The 17,404-nt window shown below is 45.9% G+C and overlaps 1 protein-coding gene across 1 annotated transcript; it reads right to left on the bottom strand.

Moving 5' to 3' along the window:
- Positions 1–9,283: 9,283 nt before the first annotated feature.
- fosl2 (FOS like 2, AP-1 transcription factor subunit) lies at positions 9,284–15,273 on the bottom strand. Its single transcript, XM_004082796.5, has 4 exons — positions 14,562–15,273; positions 12,635–12,889; positions 12,409–12,516; positions 9,284–11,665 (listed from the first exon to the last, which is right to left on the bottom strand). The coding sequence occupies exons 1-4, from the start codon at positions 14,688–14,690 to the stop codon at positions 11,126–11,128; spliced, it is 1,032 nt and encodes a 343-aa protein (XP_004082844.1). The 5' UTR covers positions 14,691–15,273; the 3' UTR covers positions 9,284–11,125.
- Between the last annotated feature and the right edge of the window lie 2,131 nt (positions 15,274–17,404).

The following is a 17,404-nucleotide window of genomic DNA, read 5'->3' as shown; positions in this document are numbered from 1 at the left end:
TATCCTCTGCGTCTTTCATGCATTGTGAATGAAGTAAACACAGACACCACTCCATGTAGCGATCAGGCAGAAATCATTTGGCAGAAGCTCCTCCCACATGTTGCTGGGGCGTCAAGCCTATGAACACATTTTGGACAGGTGTCAATCAGCGAATTTGCCACATGGCAAAGGAAAGAAAGGCAGCTGACACGAATTTGATGTGCGAATCCCGTTCGGAGGGAACGCAGCTTAAGACAGTTAAAAAAGACAGCTCTCAGGACGAAGTAGGCTCTCGTCATTTACTCCAGAGAGCCATCTCTAAGAGCCGTTTCATTCACGACCGACACATCACTAACGGGAGTGTAAACAGAGAGCTCTCAGTTGTAGGTGATGCGAATGGGGGCGGGGTTGCCCTCTGCAAACAGTCCTGCACACAACTCCAAGGTAAAGTTCTAATGAACTCCTGCAGCTATAACCCTTGTGCTCTCTTGTGGGGTCCAGATGACAAAGGTGGAAAGATTTGATGTAATCCATGGACACCAGTGAAGATCACAAATCATTGAAGAAAAAAGGTTCAGAGCACTGTCTAGTGGGTCTAGATGACCCAACTCCCAATGTTAAAGTGCCTAGGATAGCACAAGGGTTACAACATGAGTATCAGTGTCTACGAGGTGTTGTAGAGTCAATAGCTGACAAAAAGAAAGAAAGTGTTCCTTCCTGCAGAAAGGTGTGGGATCTGGTTTTTTTTTTGTTTTTTTTACATTTTCCTTGTGAAGTTATGTCATGGTCTTCAGCCATGTCATCTCTTTCTGAGCGATTCGATCCGATTCCCAGGCCTAAAATGGATCCAGAACATCTTTAGCCAAAATTTCAACCAGTGTGTTTCATAGATAAATATCTGGTACTGAACAGTGCAAGTGAAGTTTTCCACATTTCTTGGATTTCTTCAAGTCAATCAAGTGTAATGTAAATATGTGTCCAAACAAACAAGTAAACCAGAATGAATGTTAAATAAATTCACATTTTAGTTTCCTAAAGTTCAGCCCGCTGTTGTTTTTCCACATCTAAATAAATCAAATCAAATCAAACTTTATTTATAAAATAGCGCTTCTCATGCACTTTGTGCAGCTCGAAGCGCTTTAACACTAAAAACAGTAAACACACAACATTACAATAAAAACCCCAACCCACCCTTCACCCTTCCCACTCCCCTCCATTAAACCACATGACCCACGGCTCCCATGTACAATGAATTATGACTATGTAACTGTAAAATAAATAAATAAATAAACAAACAAACAAGTATGGCTTGGCTCTGCTGTGAGGAAACAGTATCTGGGAATCCTTTCATACCAGGAGCCAGCCTGGCCACCGGAACATCGCCACAGTGCCCACCCAGACTGGGACAACACCGGGGTCCCCCTCACAGCCAAAAGCTGTAAAATTAGACCCCAGCCGCCCCAGCAAGGGCAACAACTGCAGCAACAACCACCGACCAAGCCGGCAATCCCTGGAGGAAAAGATCCTCACAAGAAACACTGGAGCTAAAATCATAAGATGCTAAAATTAAAAAAAAAAAAAAAAAAAAAAAAAAAACATAAAATTGAAAATAAGATGCGTAAAATTAAAATAAATACATAAAATACATAAATACATAAAATAGCCTATACTAAAACTAATAGAATAAATTAGAATAAATAATCCAAAGGTAACATTCTTAGAACATTCTAGACACTGGATGGTCACATGACTTACATTCAAAGTGTTTCCACACATTGGACTGGAATGATGGTTGATCATTTTGTGTGTGTTGTCTGCTGTGATGCATTTTTTACATTATAGTAAAATAAACCTAATGTACCTCAATCCAAATGGTATTTTACACTGTAGATTATAAATCGATTCATTTCATTTTGTAATGATTTTTAATGGTTTAGGTCGTTTCATTTTGATTTGATAACTTGCCTCAGACAGATCGATTTGGTCAGATAAATCGAATAATTGTTGAATCGTTACACACCATAACCTACCCATTAAAGCATTGCAAATTACATATACGTTTACATACAGAAAAGGAGGAAGGTTAAAGTTCCAAATGCTGAAAAATGTTGCAAATGTAGAGATTTACAGTAGACCAAAAGTTTGGACACAGCTTCTCATTCAAGGAGTTTTCTTTATTTTCATGACAATGAACATTGTAGATTCACACTGAAGGCATCAAAACTATGAATTAACACATGTGGAATTATATACATGACAAAAAAGTGTGAGACAACTAAAAATATGTCATATTGTAGGTTCTTCATAGTAGCCACCTTTTGCTTTGATTACTGCTTTGTTCACTCTTGGCATTCACTTGATGAGCTTCTAGAGGTAGTCACCTGAAATGTTTTTCACTTCACAGGTGTGCCCTGTCAGGTTTATTAAGTGTGATTTCTTACCTTATAAATGGGGCTGGGACCATCAGTTGTGCTGTGCAGAAGTCAGGTGGATCCACAGCTGATAGTCCTACTGAATAGAGCAGGGGTCGGGAACCTTTTTGGCCAAGAGAGCCATAAACGCCACATATTTTTAAATGTAATTTCGAAAGAGCCATACATTAATGTAGTGTCCCTTTACCACACTGAGACTTAACCTCTTTTAAGGTTCTTTATTCTGGTTACTGCAGACCCCTAACAAACGCCGTACAATTAATTCAGCAACTCCTAAGTCTCTCCCGCCGAGACGAGAGCGCTTCTCCCAACTTTATATTCCCCTGCTCCCGCTCCAGCCCTCCCATTTCTCTTATTCGGCCCATAGCTGAACCCCATTGGTCCAAACTACCTAACAACAGGCTGAGCGACATATCTGAGGGCCAATCAGATCTCTGCTTGATCGATGCGTTCCATGAACTCCAGAACTTTTAATGCGGCCCAACAGCCAAGTTAAACTCAGTCCGCGACAATATGTTTAAAACTAAATATACAAGTGAATGTGTGCATTTGATGTAATTCAACACTTTTAAAGTACAATAAGTCTGTGGATTCTTTTTAATGACATTGTTATGCTGTTGCTAATAAATGATGAGTATTTCTCGTAGTAGTTTTGCTGATAGTCTAGTCTGGTTGATACGTGGTGAGTTTCTGCTTCATGCAGGCGTTGAGACTTTGAACGGGATCTTAGGTCTGAATGTTCTGTAGATGTGAGAAAGACATGGCAGCAAACACACACTCACACGCTGCAGTGAGTGACGGGCAGCAGGTTTTACGTTTTTACAATCCCTGCGCGATTCACCTGCTGCCGGTCCCCCCCCCCCCCCCCCCACCCCACCCTCTGCCTTCTTCCTCACACATCCCGTCTCCGCAACTGCGCGCTCTTTCTCAGAGACGGGAGCGCGCAGTTTTAGGCACGGCAGTTCACAGGTTTCCAGATGGTACAAACTCTGTGAAATAATAAATAATAGTAAACTGAGAGTGCTGGCGCAGATTTTTCTCTCCAAGCACCGCTACTACTGCGCGCCTCTGGGATCGCATCGCGCCCGAGAAGGACTGGTCTAATGAAAAAAAAAAGGATAATTAAACATTTGTCTGCGAGCCACATGTGACCATCAAAAGAGCCATATATGGCTCGCGAGCCACAGGTTCCCGACCCCTGGAATAGAGTGTTAGAATTTGGATTATGGCAAGAAAAAAAGCAGCTAAGTACAGAAAAACGAGTGACCATCATTACTTTAAGGAATGAAGGTCAGTCAGTCCCAAAAATTGTGAAAACTGTGAAAGTGTCCCCAAGTGCAGTCACAAAAACCATCAAGCGCCACAAAGAAACTGGCTCACATGTGGACCGCCCCAGGAAAGGAAGACCAAGAGTCACCTCTGCTGGGGAGGATAAGTTCATCCGAGTCAGCAGCCTCAGAAATGGCAGGTTAACAGCAGCTCAGATTAGAGAGCAGGTCAATGGCACACAGAGTTCTAGCAGCAGACACATCTCTACAACAACTGTTCAGAGGAGACTGTGTCAATCAGGCCTTCATGCTAGAATATCTGCTAGGAAACCACTGCTAAAGAAAAGCAACAAGCAGAAGAGACTTGTTTGGGCTAAAGAACACATGGAATGGACATTAGACTAGTGGAAATCTGTGATTTGGTCTGATGAGTCCAAATGTGAGATTTTTGCTTCCAACCACCGTGTCTTTGTGCAACGCAGAAAAGGTGGACGGATGGAAACTACATGCCCGGTTCCCACCGTGAAGCATGGAGGAGGAGGTGTGATGGTGTGGGGGTGCTTTGCTGGTGACCCTGTTGGGGATTTATTCCAAATTGAAGGTATACTGAACCAGCATGGCTACTACAGCATCTTGCAGCAGCGTGCTATTCGTTCCGGTTTATGTTTAGTTGGACCATCATTTATTTTTCAACAGGACAATGACCCCAAACACACCTCCAGGCTGTGTAAGGGCTATTTGACCAAGAAGGAGAGTGATGGGGGGCTGCACCAGATGACCTGGCCTCCACAGTCACCGACCTGAACCCAATCCAGATGGTTTGGATGAGCTGCACCGCAGGGTGAAGGCAAAAGGGCCAACAAGTGCTAAGCATTCTGGGAACTCCTTCAAGACTGTTGGAAGAACATTCAATTCAATTCAATGTTCTCTGTATAGCCCAGAATCCCAACAACAGTCGTCTCAATGGATTTAGTACCGGTAATTGTAAAGTAAACATAAAATCCTTCGTTCCTAATCCTCTCCATCCTGGTCTCCCCCTAAAGAGAACCTCAATATCTTCACCTCTGCTGCCTCTTCATCAGAGTCTCTAAACCAACAACATGCTGCTCTCACCACCACTTTCCACATGCCTCCTTCCAACACTCTCTGTTGTGGACCCTAAGAACTCAAAGTTCTCCACCTTCTCTCTCTTTGTTCCTCCACCTGCTCCCCGCTCTCACTACAGATCACAATGTCATCTGCAAACATCCTGATCCTCAACATCTGACCTCATATGTTACTCTGTCCATCACAATAGAAGCAAGAAGGAGGTCAGAGCTGATTGTTGGTGCAGTCCCACCTCCACCTTAACCTCCTCTTTCACATCTACAGAACATCTTACCCCCGTCTTCCAGCTCCAGTCCGTGTCCTGAACTACTCCAGCCTTCTTCTCTGCCACTCCAGACATCCTGATCCAAACCACAGCTCCTCTCTCTGGATCCTGTCATAGACACCTCCACCTTCACCTCCACCATCAACTGCATCTCTCTGTGCTCCTATCTGCTGTCTCATGTCCTCTCAGTGTCCCACTTTTTATCAGCCAGCGTTTTCTTCCGAAACCCCCAGAAATACACCAGTGCTAACCAATGTATAATTGTGTAATCAAATACTGTACTCTTGTTTTATTTTGATAATTGTTTCTCAAGATCCTAAACATATGTAGTCTGTTATATCTGTAACCATATGTTCAGGCATGTCTTTACTATACATCCTTACACATATAATTACTAACTCTTCTAAAATCTTGTTAGATCTAAGTTTAGCTCCGCAAAAAGAGGTTTTTCTTCGCCACAGCATTTATTGTCTTTTGTTAGTGTGAGTTTGTGAGTTTGTGTTTTTCCAAAGCCCCGTCCTCAGGGCAGACTGTCCTGCATGTTCTCTATCCTCCCCTGCTTAAACACAGCTGCTTTTAAAGGTCTCTGCTGAAGTTCATGATGATCAGAATCCTGTGTGTCTGAGCAGAGCAGCATTGAAAACCTGCAGGTCGGTGCGCCCCGAGGACGGGCGTTAGGAAACCACGCTCCAGAGGCCTCATCTGACCTGACAGTGGATCAGCAGCTGGCTGTGAGGAAGAACAAACTGGAGACTTCGATCTCTTCATCTCTTTATCTCTGTGCTGCATCGCCAAAACACTTTTTGTTGTTGTGCTGCACACGCGCACATGAACAAGTCAACACCACACATTTACTATTGAAATCTGATCATTGGGGCTTTCAAGCACCACCTCCTGCTCCTCACGTTGACCTCTGAGGCTGCTTTCACGCCGCCATCACCCAATAAAGAGAAGCACAGGTAAGGCTTCCTTTATTCCTTGTGTTATCCTAGGCACTTTAACATTGGGAGTTGGGTCATCTACACCCACTAGACCACATGTGTCAAACTCAAGGCCAGGGGGCCAAATGTGGCCCGCCATATCACTTTATGTGGCCCGCCACAGCATAAACGTTTTTAATTTCTTCAATTTTTTTTTTTAGTTGATTACATATTATTAATGTGTAGCTGCAGTTGTGATTATTCAATGTTTGCAGGTCTTGTGTGTATGCAGACAAATTGTTGTCATCAAACCATCAGTTGGATGCATGGCTGTGTGCAGCCTTGTTATGTTGTTATTTATTCACTTGGACAGTTTGATCATGGGTTTTAATAAGAGGACAACATTTAAAAGGATTAATGCTAAAGTAACAAGCAAACATGTTTTCTACGCAACTGTAATTGTCACTTTAAAAAGTTAGAATAAATAAATAAATGAGTTATTTAACATTAAGGAGTAGTTACGTTTCTTTTTCATTACATTTAGTTACATGTATTAGTTATATCTGGCCCTTTGAGAACAGACACTATGCTGATGTGGCCCTCAGTGAAAAGGAGTTTGACACCCCTGCACTGGCCAGTGCTCTGAACCTTTTTCTTCAATGATTTGTGATCTTCACTGGTGTCCATGGATTACATGAAATCTTTCCACCTTTATCCACCTTTGTCATGGTAGGGAGAACACCTCAATGGTCATCTTGACCCCATAGGATAGCACAAGGGCTAAACCCAATCTGCTTTTCACCTTTCAGTAGAGAAATCTGACCCAAGTGGGCCAATTTCTAAACAGAACCATGTGGTTTGGAGTCGGTAAGAGTCCTTGTAAGTCCTAACGTGGTGTACAAAGCCCAGTTTCATGTAGAAACCAGTGTGATTGGTGTCAGAGCTGCTCCAATTCACGCGTCCAGCGGCTTTGATCCCATGACGGCCAGAGAAATGTCCTTTTTTTTTAAATTCCCTGAGCCTCATCGCATCACATTTGGAAACATCAAAAGCCCCAAATGTCCTCTGTAACGGCAGGAATCCGTGTTTGCAGTATTCTGCTTTTTTTGACTCTGTAACCCTTGTGCGATCTTAGTTGACCCCCCCCCTTACATTGACGTGTTCTCCCTACCATGACAAAGGTGGATAAAGGTGGAAAGATTTCATGTAATCCATGGACACCAGTGAAGATCACAAATCATTGAAGAAAAAAGGTTCAGAGCACTGTCTAGTGGGTCTAGATGACCCAGCTCCCAATGTTAAAGTGCCTAGGATAGCACAAGGGTTAAAAAAATGAAGGTAAAAAAAATCTAACTAGAGTATTTTTTAAATAATTGTAGCGTTTGTTTTCATCTCAAAGCTTCTTCAGTTTCTTCTACGATAATTTTGAAGTATTTTTTTTTCTAACAACGACTCCTAAAATGAAACTGGGAGGATGAAACAGACGCAGACATCTAAACCACCTGTGTGATTTTTTTAAATTACTTTGTCAGAAGCAAAGTGTTGCTTATGAGTTTTATTTATGGGGGGGATCACAGGCAGTTGTTTATTTTTTTCTTGAGTGGATTTTTTACAGCAAATCTAAGAACGTTTACACCTGTTGATGAATGTTTCAATGAAAGTGTTCTAAACCACAAATTTCAACTGATGAAATGATGACCAAAAGTCCTGGATCAGCAGGTTCTCCCCCTATTCTGTATTCTTTGTTGGAAAACATGCGGCCCATCAGTTTCTGCGGCCTTCCAAGAGCCACTGAGCAACCTCACGGGTTGCAGGACGCATTCCTGCAGCTCACAAGAAAAGAGATATGCTTTCCAAACGCAAATCAACTGAAGACAACCGGCTTTTAGCAAGTGGCTGCATCTTTTCAGTTAATTTGTGTTTATGTGAACATATAAATGTTTAGAGGAGCATTAGTCGGCTCTGCATGACTTCTGAGAGACCCACTCCCATGAAAGTGGGTGTTTTTGGTGATTTTAACATGTTCCTGTGGCATTTATCTGATGGTGGGCATTTATAAAGAAATTTTGGATTAAAATAGCATTTCTGAGTATTTCTATGATGAAATTGTTGTGAATCAGGAGCAGACCGTTAGTGTTGGACTTTACAGGCCACCTGTGCTCCATATTTCAACTGTTCTTGTTCAACAGTCATTTTTGACATTTTGTTTAACCCTTGTACTATCTTAGATGACCCCCCCCCCCTTCCATTGACGTGTTCTCCCTACCATGAAAAAGGTGGATAAAGGTGGAAAGATTTCATGTAATCCATGGACACCAGTGAAGATCACAAATCATTGAAGAAAAAAGGTTCAGAGCACTGTCTAGTGGGTCTAGATGACCCAACTCCCAATGGTAAAGTGCCCAGGATAGCACAAGGGTTAAAAGATGCTTTCTATGTGTGGAAAAGGAAAGCCAGCACTGAAACCAAAGATCCAAGCCCCCCCAAAAAAGACAATGACGGATTGTCCTCTTCCACTCAGTGCTGCACTTTATGACTGCGACCACTAGAGGGCAGCAAACACCAAATAAATAGAGTGAAAAGAACCAGTTGTACAGTTGGCTGTAGACACAAAAGGGAACTGTCCTCTCGTTCCTTTACAAATCCATCCATCCATCTTCAGAACCCACTGAACCGCTTTGGGGTCACAGGGCTGCTGGGTCCACCCTGAACAGGTCACTAGTCTGTTGCAGGACCACGCACACCTGCACACCGAGGGGCAATTTACACTCAACAATGAACCCATGAAGCATGTTTTTGAACTATAGGAGGAAGCTGCATTGCCCAGAGAAAACCCACACGTGCACGCTGAGAGCAAGCAAACTCCACACAAAAAAAGGACCTACCTGGGATTTGAACCAGGACATCTTCACTGTGATGCAGAAGTGCTGACCACTACACCATTCTGCTGCCCTACCTTAGGCATTTACGCAGCTGAACCATCACATAGCAAAGCCTCCTGTCCATGAAAAAACTCCTCGTGTTAAAAACACTATAATGGACGACCTTCTAGCTGTCATTGATTCCCATCATCGACTCAGAAAGGCCTTTGATTGTCATTTTTTACAAATATTTTTACTTTTATTTGTGATTCTCTCCTGTGCAGCCTTTGAATTTATGCATTTACTACCTAAACCTATTTTCTATGATTCATCTAAATCAAAGTCAAGACAGCCGTTGAATATTTCTCTGAGTAAATCATCCAGATGAACTAGGAGGACGTGATTCCACCCGATGCCAGAACCACAAACCAACAAATAAGAAAAGAAACAATTCCAAGTTGAAAATTATTTTATTATCATTTATCTTTTAAATTAACAAACACTGCTTTACATATTGCTGTTTTTACTCATTTTGAATTATTTGAAACAGTTAAAGCATTTGAAAAAAAAAAATTAACAGTAGAACAGACAACAGGTGACATGTAGAGCAGAAGATCTACAGTCCATGGCTTTCCTATGTGTGTTGAAGGGCTCCATAGAATTCCAGCATGCAGACAGAGTGCTGCGTTGGGGCCGTCCTGCAGGCTGGGGGGCCCCGATAACAGCTAGTCACATTACACCCCAATAGAAACACCCAGCATGTGTGTGTCTGTGTTTCTCCCAAACAAGTAGCAGCTTGTGTTGAATTGCAAAAGAAATGCAGTTTCTGCATCCAGCGCAACTTTCTTCCCCGCTGATCACAGAAAGGGTTCAAGCAAACCTGACGGTAGATTCATTGAAATGTCTCAAGTAAACAAAAGGACAAGATTCAAATTTCACCGGTCTGCCCTTCGTAGTGCGTGGCGTTTAAACCTCTTTGAAAAGGTTGTTGGCTTCCACTCCTTGATGCAGTTTATGGTCTTCATCCTCTCTTGTGTTGGGTTCTGATCCAGCTGAGCTTTGTGTCGATGGCTGGACCCCCAAATCAGAACATCTAAAGGAGATTTTCCCACTCTTTTCTAAAAAAAAACAGACTGAAATACAAACACTGCAGAAGAGGGTTGACATCATTGGCGAGTGGCGACAGTCTGGACCACAGAGGCTTCTCCTGATTTGAGCAAAATCCTCCTTTTAGACACAGACACACAAATCACAGGATTTACAAGAATCTTATTTTTGGCTTCTTGAGACCTGCCTGGCCCCCAAGATGGAGCGCTGAACCAGAGTGAGATGTTTGGAAAACAAAGATGTTTTGCGCAGAAGGAAGGTTTTGTTCAAACGTACAGAACTGTCCGAGGTGGCGGCGGCGGCTGCTGCTGCTCGCCGCACCGCCTCTGGAACAGCCAGAAACTCTGCCGCGCTCTTCAAGACACACCAAACACCGTCCCTGACATCAATGTAAATCACGTACACTTTGTCAAAAAACAGGTCGTAAAGTTCAGATACAGAATCGCTGAGGAAAAGCACACAATACTACTGGAAAGTCAAGCCACTAAGGCGGAACAGGAAGTGCTGAAGGGTTTCTTTCCCCAACACTGAGGAGGGCTCGGCTCAAACTGCTTTTCTACAGGCGGATTGAAGAAGAGAACAACAAAACAGTTTTGAAACTCCATTAGCACAGGCCATAAATACACTGAAAGTCATGGAGAAAACAGCAGAAAAGTCTACACACTCTCAGAGCCTATAGTCTCAATATCGACAGGAAAAGACAAATCTCAATGAAAAAACAGCCAAGACGACGTCTTTGTTTCTCCATAAAACTCCAGCAAAAATGCCGGCCTCGCTTAGTGATTTATTCATTTATTCGTTTTGGCAGAGTGCAAGTGTCAACAACATGGCTTTTAGGATAAAGTCAATAAAAATCTAGGAAAGAGTTGTTCTGTGGTCCCGTCAGTCATGATTGCCGCGTACGTTCAGGCAGGTTTCTTCAGAATCGTCTGTAAACATGATGACCCCTGGAGTTGAAATGGTGACAGGATGATGCTTTAGGGTTGTTGCACACCTTGGGTGGGGGGGTTGTGGCGTGGTACTTATTGCCCCCCCCCTCCTTCAAACCCGGAGGGGAGACGGCTCACGCAGTCGACTTGGTCCAGACTTTTGAATGTGCTTCAAAAACACAGGAGGGGGGTAAAGGGGCAGTTGACCCTGGGGTTTGACCACAGTGTTACTTCCTGGCGTCGGCTGCCTCCTCCACTCAGAGGGCCAGGAGGGTGGGGGAGTTGAGGGAGTCGGAGGACTGATCCCCGCCGCTGCTGCTGCTCCGCCGGTGGGCCTTGGAGCAGGACTCGGAGGAGGGTGAGGGGCTCTCCGGCTCCAACATGTTGGGGTAGGTAAATATGAGGTTGGGGGCATTAGGTGTCGTGGCTGGGGTGGAGGCCACCACCACAGGCGTGTTCAGGCTGTCTCCGTCTGGACAGTACAAGCCGCCGCCACTGATGCAGATGGGCTTGATGACGGAGCGCTGCGGTTTGTTCAAACCTTCGTCTGCGTCGTCCGGCTCCTGCTTCACCACCACTTGGCTCATCTGAGCCCTGGAGCCCACGCCGGGGCGCATGGACAGCGGGAGCAGGTTGCACTGCTGCTGCTGCGCCGAGGGCTGGTGGCGCTCGGAGAGGGGCAGCTTGCACACAGGGTTGTGAGCGACGAGCATGAACTCCAGCTTGTCTTTCTCCTTCTGCAGGTTCTCGATCTCCTTCTGCAGGTCGGCCTTCTCCTCCTCCAGCTTCTCAGTCTCCTGAGGAAAGAGGAAACAGAAGTTGAGCTTTGAACGCTGTCAGCGGTGTTGACGTTTCTCTAAAGCCCCAGAAGAGGGCAGTGTTTACCTCTTCATGCAAAATCAACAAACCCAAACAAGGCTTCTAAACATTATCAAAGACATAAAATCTCAAGCATGATTTGAGCATTCAGCCATGGCTGTGATTGTGATTCATGTCTTAGAATAAAACAGATGTAGATAAAGGAGGCAGACCCTAAAAGTGCTGCTTTCATGCTCTCAGAGAACTTTGGCTGGTGTGCAAAGGTATGAGGAAGTTGTTAACAAGGAACTGAAGAAAGGTGGGGTGAAGCGAAGCTCTTCAGTGCTTTAAGGCAACACACACTGCAAACATTTAGACCGTTTTTCACTCTGAGTGAAAAAGGAACTTTAAGTTTCTGTGGAAGTGTTGCACGGGCTGCGGGGTCGAGCCGGTCGCCTCTTTACAGAACGTCCTGCCTTCCCGAGCCGGGTCTAAATTCCACACAGGGCTCATTTTTATGGTCTGTTAAGCTCCACCTCACTGGGATTTTACTCCATTTAGATGTTGTAGCTGTCTGTGAGGCATGAGCAGCGGGACGCTTCTCCTTCTGTCTGCAGCAGAAACGGCTTTTCATCTGTCAGTGATGCTAACAGGAGGCTCGTACAGGAGTTTAGTTTTTTCTTTAGAAGGAAGGCAAGAACCATAGATGGGCGCTAGAGCCAAAGGCGAATGTGGGACTCACCCCTTGCAGCATCTCGGTGAGCTCTCGCCTGCGATTGCGGCACTTAGCTGCGGCCAGTTTGTTCCTCTCGCGCCTTACCCTCCTCTTCTCCTCCTCCTCTGGGGTGAGCTGTAGCCAGGTTAAGAAAAAAACAGATGGATTTAGTTCACTGTAAAATTCCTCCTTTAAACTTGCTTCACATGTTACATTTCTCATCATCCCGTGCTGTTCTAACTCAATCACCCACCTGCTCGTCTCGCTTGCGTCGGCCTCTGGCGTCGCCGATGGAGCGTATGACTCCGGGTCGAGCCAGCGTGTTGTGACCCAGCAGCCCTGGTCCGTTGGTCAGATGATGGCCATACGGGTGGGAACGAGAGTAAGGGTTGGACATGGAGGTGATGACCGTGGGCTGCACCATCCACTGCAGGTCCTGGCTTGTTGTGATTGCATTGATTGTGGGGATGAAGGCACTATTGGAACCTGGCATGTCAGCCCTGTACTTCTACAGGAACAGAGGAGAGGAGGGGGACAGGTGAGCCAGAATCACAACAACGCCTCAATGGTCATCAATAAATCTTAAACTTTTAAACTTTTAATTCATCCATAGGATTTGTGGAATCATGCAAAATAATATTTTACAACATTTTGCATCAGGAATCTTTGGATGCTCCAAAGGTTTCCTGCAAACGCTGTTTTCAGAGATGGACATGCGTGTGCTGTTCACTCCACGCACCCCTAGGAAAGGTTTTGCATCTCTCTACTCTCAGAACCAACATTAAATTCGCTCTATATCATGTGTATGTACCCCTAAAAGGACGCGCCGCTGCGGGCCCCGTGCGTAATTTACGCACATGCCCACATTTCCCATTATTCCCGACTTTCCGTCGGATATCCCGGCAGTCTGTCTGTTCTGTGGTGAGTCAGTGTTTGGGGGATTTGCTAAGCACATGTGAAATTCTCTGGTTTCCAGTCAGGGGAAAGCAGTCAGTTGTGGCATGCCGGTTTTATTGTCCAGCATGAAATGAAGGATGTCTTGTTTTTTTTTTGTTTGTTCCAGGATAAGAGGAATGAAGCCCCCACGGAGGACAAAATCATATAAATAAAATATCTCTAAGGAAATTATGAAGGACACAAACATCCTCAAACGCTTGTTTGTGTTTTATTTCCAAACTAACTAAAAATAGGGAGAGAAAAAAGTGTTGTTTTCCTCTGACATACAGACGTGAAGTTTCAGCCCACGGCTGATGGAAAACACGCAACACAAGTGATAAGAGGGAAGTAGTGATCGTTTACTGTAATGTGGTTTGCACCGTTTTTTCCTGGAATGACAAAACCTCCCTCAGAAACAACAAGCCTCTTCCCGGATTCGGATCCTAGAATTTGGAGACGGGGCGGGAGCGCACGGCGCCACGCTTCTCCACAACGAGTGACCTTCCGTAAAATGGCGCAGATGAGCTGAAGGAGGGTTTGGCATTAAGCTGCGTCTCCGTCTGAGCACAGCAACCTGACAACTGCCATTTCACCGGCGCGGAAATGCGAGCCCGTGATCGCTCCGCGCTCCCGGCATGAGCGCCGCTTCCCGCCGCAGGAAACTTGTCGTGCGCATCCCGGATCCTGTCTGATCGCATTAGACGGCGCAGCGACACGGCGGTCTAATGGGAGGGGGGGCATTCTAACAGCAGAGATGCCTCCACGTCCATGTCTACGCGGAAGTAACCAGCAGTGTGCCTGTTGCTTTCCCCCCAGACAGCAGTGGAGCTCGCCTTTGGATCTGTGCATGCGCTCTAACAGTCTATCCATCGGCGCCATGAAATATAGAAAAATATGGAAGCAAACGCGCGCGCTCTGAAAATGTTGATCAACGTTTCACAAAGCGCAGGTGGAAAATGTGCGCGCAGGTCCGCGCGTCATTTTCCACCAACATTTTCATCCATTATGTTGTCAGATTTCGATCAAACGCTGCATCTGTTGAATCAACCGTGTTCGGCGGAACTGCGCGCATTCGTTCCCCGCTGAGCAGCCGCTCAGCTACGAGGCTTCATAAAATTATATGTTAAAAACACACACACACACAGAAAGCAGACAAATGACAGATTTGAACTAAAAGAGGACGAGCACGTTTTTTCTGTGCGCAGAGACGCGCGCGCGCAGCAGCTCGGAGCCTCGCGTCTTACCTGGTAGCTTGAGGTAGAGATCGGACTCCCGATCGTGCTGCTGCCGCTCGTGAAGGACTCTGGCTGGGCCGGAGAGGTGCTGCTGCCGCGGGACGAGGTGTCGTAGTTCCCGGAGTAGTCCTGGTACATGATCCAGGGAAGAGGAAGATTTTAGAGAACTGTTTGGAGCGCTGGGGCCTCTGTCACCAAAATCCTCGCGGAACGAAGGCACCAACAGGGAAAAAACAAAACAAAAAACGAGGAGCGAGCTGCCGAGGGGAAAAGTGCAACTGTGTTTCTGAGACCCGATCTAGAACATCCTACTGATGATCAAAGTTAAAGGTTACTTTGTTTGTTTTTTTTTTTTGCTTTATTCCTGCGGGTAAAATCGGATCTTATTAGCCTGAGTCGGAGGTGAATTTTTCTGTCAAAGGTCCTCTCAGGTGCGCAAACTTTAGCTTAAAGTCAGAAGCGCACCAACAGCAAACAGATCCGGCGGGGGCCAGAGAGCCTGAAGTGACTCACGCGCGCTAAGGTTGGCTTTAAAGCCCCGCGTGCCTGTTTTCAGTTTCTGCGTTTTTTCCGTCGCCTGGCCTACTGCTGAACGCGGAGCTGGCTGCTGTTCGCGGAACACCTCGAACTTGTTTCTTTTCCCTTTTAGCCCACTTCCTAGAGATGACTCACTTCAATGGCACTATGAAGAACTGCAACGGCTTTTCAACACCAACGACACAACCCACGTCACGCAGAGGCGTTGCAATTCCTGCCGGGGAGGGGAGGGGAGGGGTCTAGTCTGGATGAGTAGAGAGAGCTCATCCGCTGCTGTTAGGACCCAGCAGAACTCAGCCGAACGCTGGTTCGGACTTAGTTGTTATTTCTTAAAGTCGCATACTAGACTGACCTGAGAACCGCCGCGTGTCTTCGGACACTCCTTTTTTTTGACGAAAGCGCACGCGCTCCGAAGATCACAATTTCTCCGACTTGCTCGCTGGAGACCATTGACGCATGTTTCCTAAAATGGGCAGTTGCGTCAGCGAGCGCGTGTGGGTTTCCTTGGTAAAGGCAGCGTCAGGCACTGGAGGGATTCCCTCCCCTCGCGCGCCTCAGCGCAGATTCTGCGCGCGATCGAGCAATAATCAGACGTTTATGCGCACAACACTAATCAATTAATAATTTCCACACTTTTTTTGTTTGTTTTACAGTAAAATTCACTTCATGGTCGCACTGGAATGCTGTGTGTTCACGCGCTCATCACCCGAGTGCGTCTGCTGCAACAACACCCCTGCGCAATGTGGTTTCTGTGAACTTTGCCACGTTCTGTGCGTGAACGGGAAAAGTGACTCCACGCCCCGCACAACCTGAACGCTTGGATGAAAGACGCGCAGCTGATCACCAGAGTGAAGCTGCGGATTCGGACGCGCCACACAAAAGAAGGGCAACGCGCCCAGAATGTGACACGCCGCCACCGAAAACACCGCATTAGGTTTAATCCAATCTGCTATGGTTCCTGTTTTATCATCCACGGGCTCTGTGCTGGCTGGGGCGCGCGCCTCTGCCAGAAAGAGTCGCGCTGGAAGGAAAGTTTCATTTTCACATGGGGGGAAAGTTGTGTGGATGGGGAAAGCTCAGCGGGGGGGTTTCTGAGATGACCAGAGTGAGTAACGCGCCGAGCTTGCTCATAAAGCGAACCTGCGTCAGTTGGACTGCAGGTCTGGAATATGCCGCTAATATTATTTCCAGAAACAACGGCTGTGATTTTCGCTGCTGACCCGCGCGGGAGAAACGCAGAGCTCCAGGAATCATTTCCTCCACTCAGATCATTTCCCTCTCAAGGTGTTTGCCGGTGCCACAGCTCTTGGATGGCATGTTGCTAAGCGACACAGCTTCTGCTAAATTGCTTGAGGGTAATCTAATCATCCATAGTGCTATAATTAATGCCTTAATATAATTTAATATGTACCCATCGGCATCAATCTGGGTAAGCAAGATTTGGCACTCTGTGTTCCAACACGAGCCCATTTCTGTATTAGAGGATATGAAGCAAAAATACCCGGGATCAACATAAACACGAATGTGACGCCTGTCACTCATCCCATAATACTCGGATTTGACTCCCGGGCGTAAAAAGTGTCACTCCAACGCTGTTGGAGGAGTTTGAAAGCTGCTGCGGCTGCGCACCAGGTCAGGTGTAGGTCAGAGGCGAAAGCCTTGTGGGTCAATAGGGTCACCCGGTGCGCACGCCGCGCGCCACTGACGCGTCAGGCCTCTCCCATCATACATCACAACATGTCAGCTGCTCAGAACATCCTATGCAGGACAGGAGTCCGCAGGCCGTCTGCGCGCGAGAAGAGGCTTACCTTACTGTGGCGACAAGCTTTAATTGCACGTGACGCAAGAAGGCTGAGGCCCTAATGCTGCCTTCAGGTACCGACTGCTAAATCCAAATGAGGAGGGGGGAAATTGAGGTCAGCGGGGCTTTTATTTTGGAGGAGGAAAACACAGATAACAAATACAGTTGATCATGAAATGATCTGATTTGACAAAAGAGTTGACCTCACCGTGTGGTCTCTCCTTTTATCGCATGTCTTTCCAGGAAGTGAAATGACTAACCAGTATACTCTGTCTGCTCTCACTGTTTGTAGTCAAAAGAGCAGCTTTAGAGCAGAATCAGGCTCCAGATGTTCTCTTCAAAAACCTGATTTTCTTTTGATATCTGCTAACAGAGAAAAGATAAAAATGCTCCATTTCCCTCTGAGCCCTTAAAGTGCATAGAAAAGCATGCAGTTCATCCATCCGTACACAGCCTTCCCTCTGTATGGCGGCTCACGGTCTCGTTTTCTGTACAGACACTCACCTTCAGCTTG

This window comes from Oryzias latipes, chromosome 22, assembly GCF_053564925.1.
Source record: "Oryzias latipes strain Hd-rR chromosome 22, Olatipes_Hd-rR_3.1".
NCBI classification, from domain to species: Eukaryota; Metazoa; Chordata; class Actinopteri; order Beloniformes; family Adrianichthyidae; genus Oryzias; species Oryzias latipes.
The sequence above is the reverse complement of the archived record's forward strand: the minus strand, read 5'-3'. Positions and strand labels throughout refer to the sequence as shown.

Excerpts from the sequence above, each read along its gene's own strand:
- fosl2 (XM_004082796.5), bottom strand. The coding sequence starts at position 14,690 with ATGTACCAGGACTACTCCGGGAACTACGACACCTCGTCCCGCGGCAGC. Across the intron at positions 12,890-14,561 it reads TCTCTACCTCAAGCTACCAG|AAGTACAGGGCTGACATGCC; the intron begins GTAAGACGCGAG and ends CTGTTCCTGTAG. Across the intron at positions 12,517-12,634 it reads GACGCAAGCGAGACGAGCAG|CTCACCCCAGAGGAGGAGGA; the intron begins GTGGGTGATTGA and ends ACCTGGCTACAG.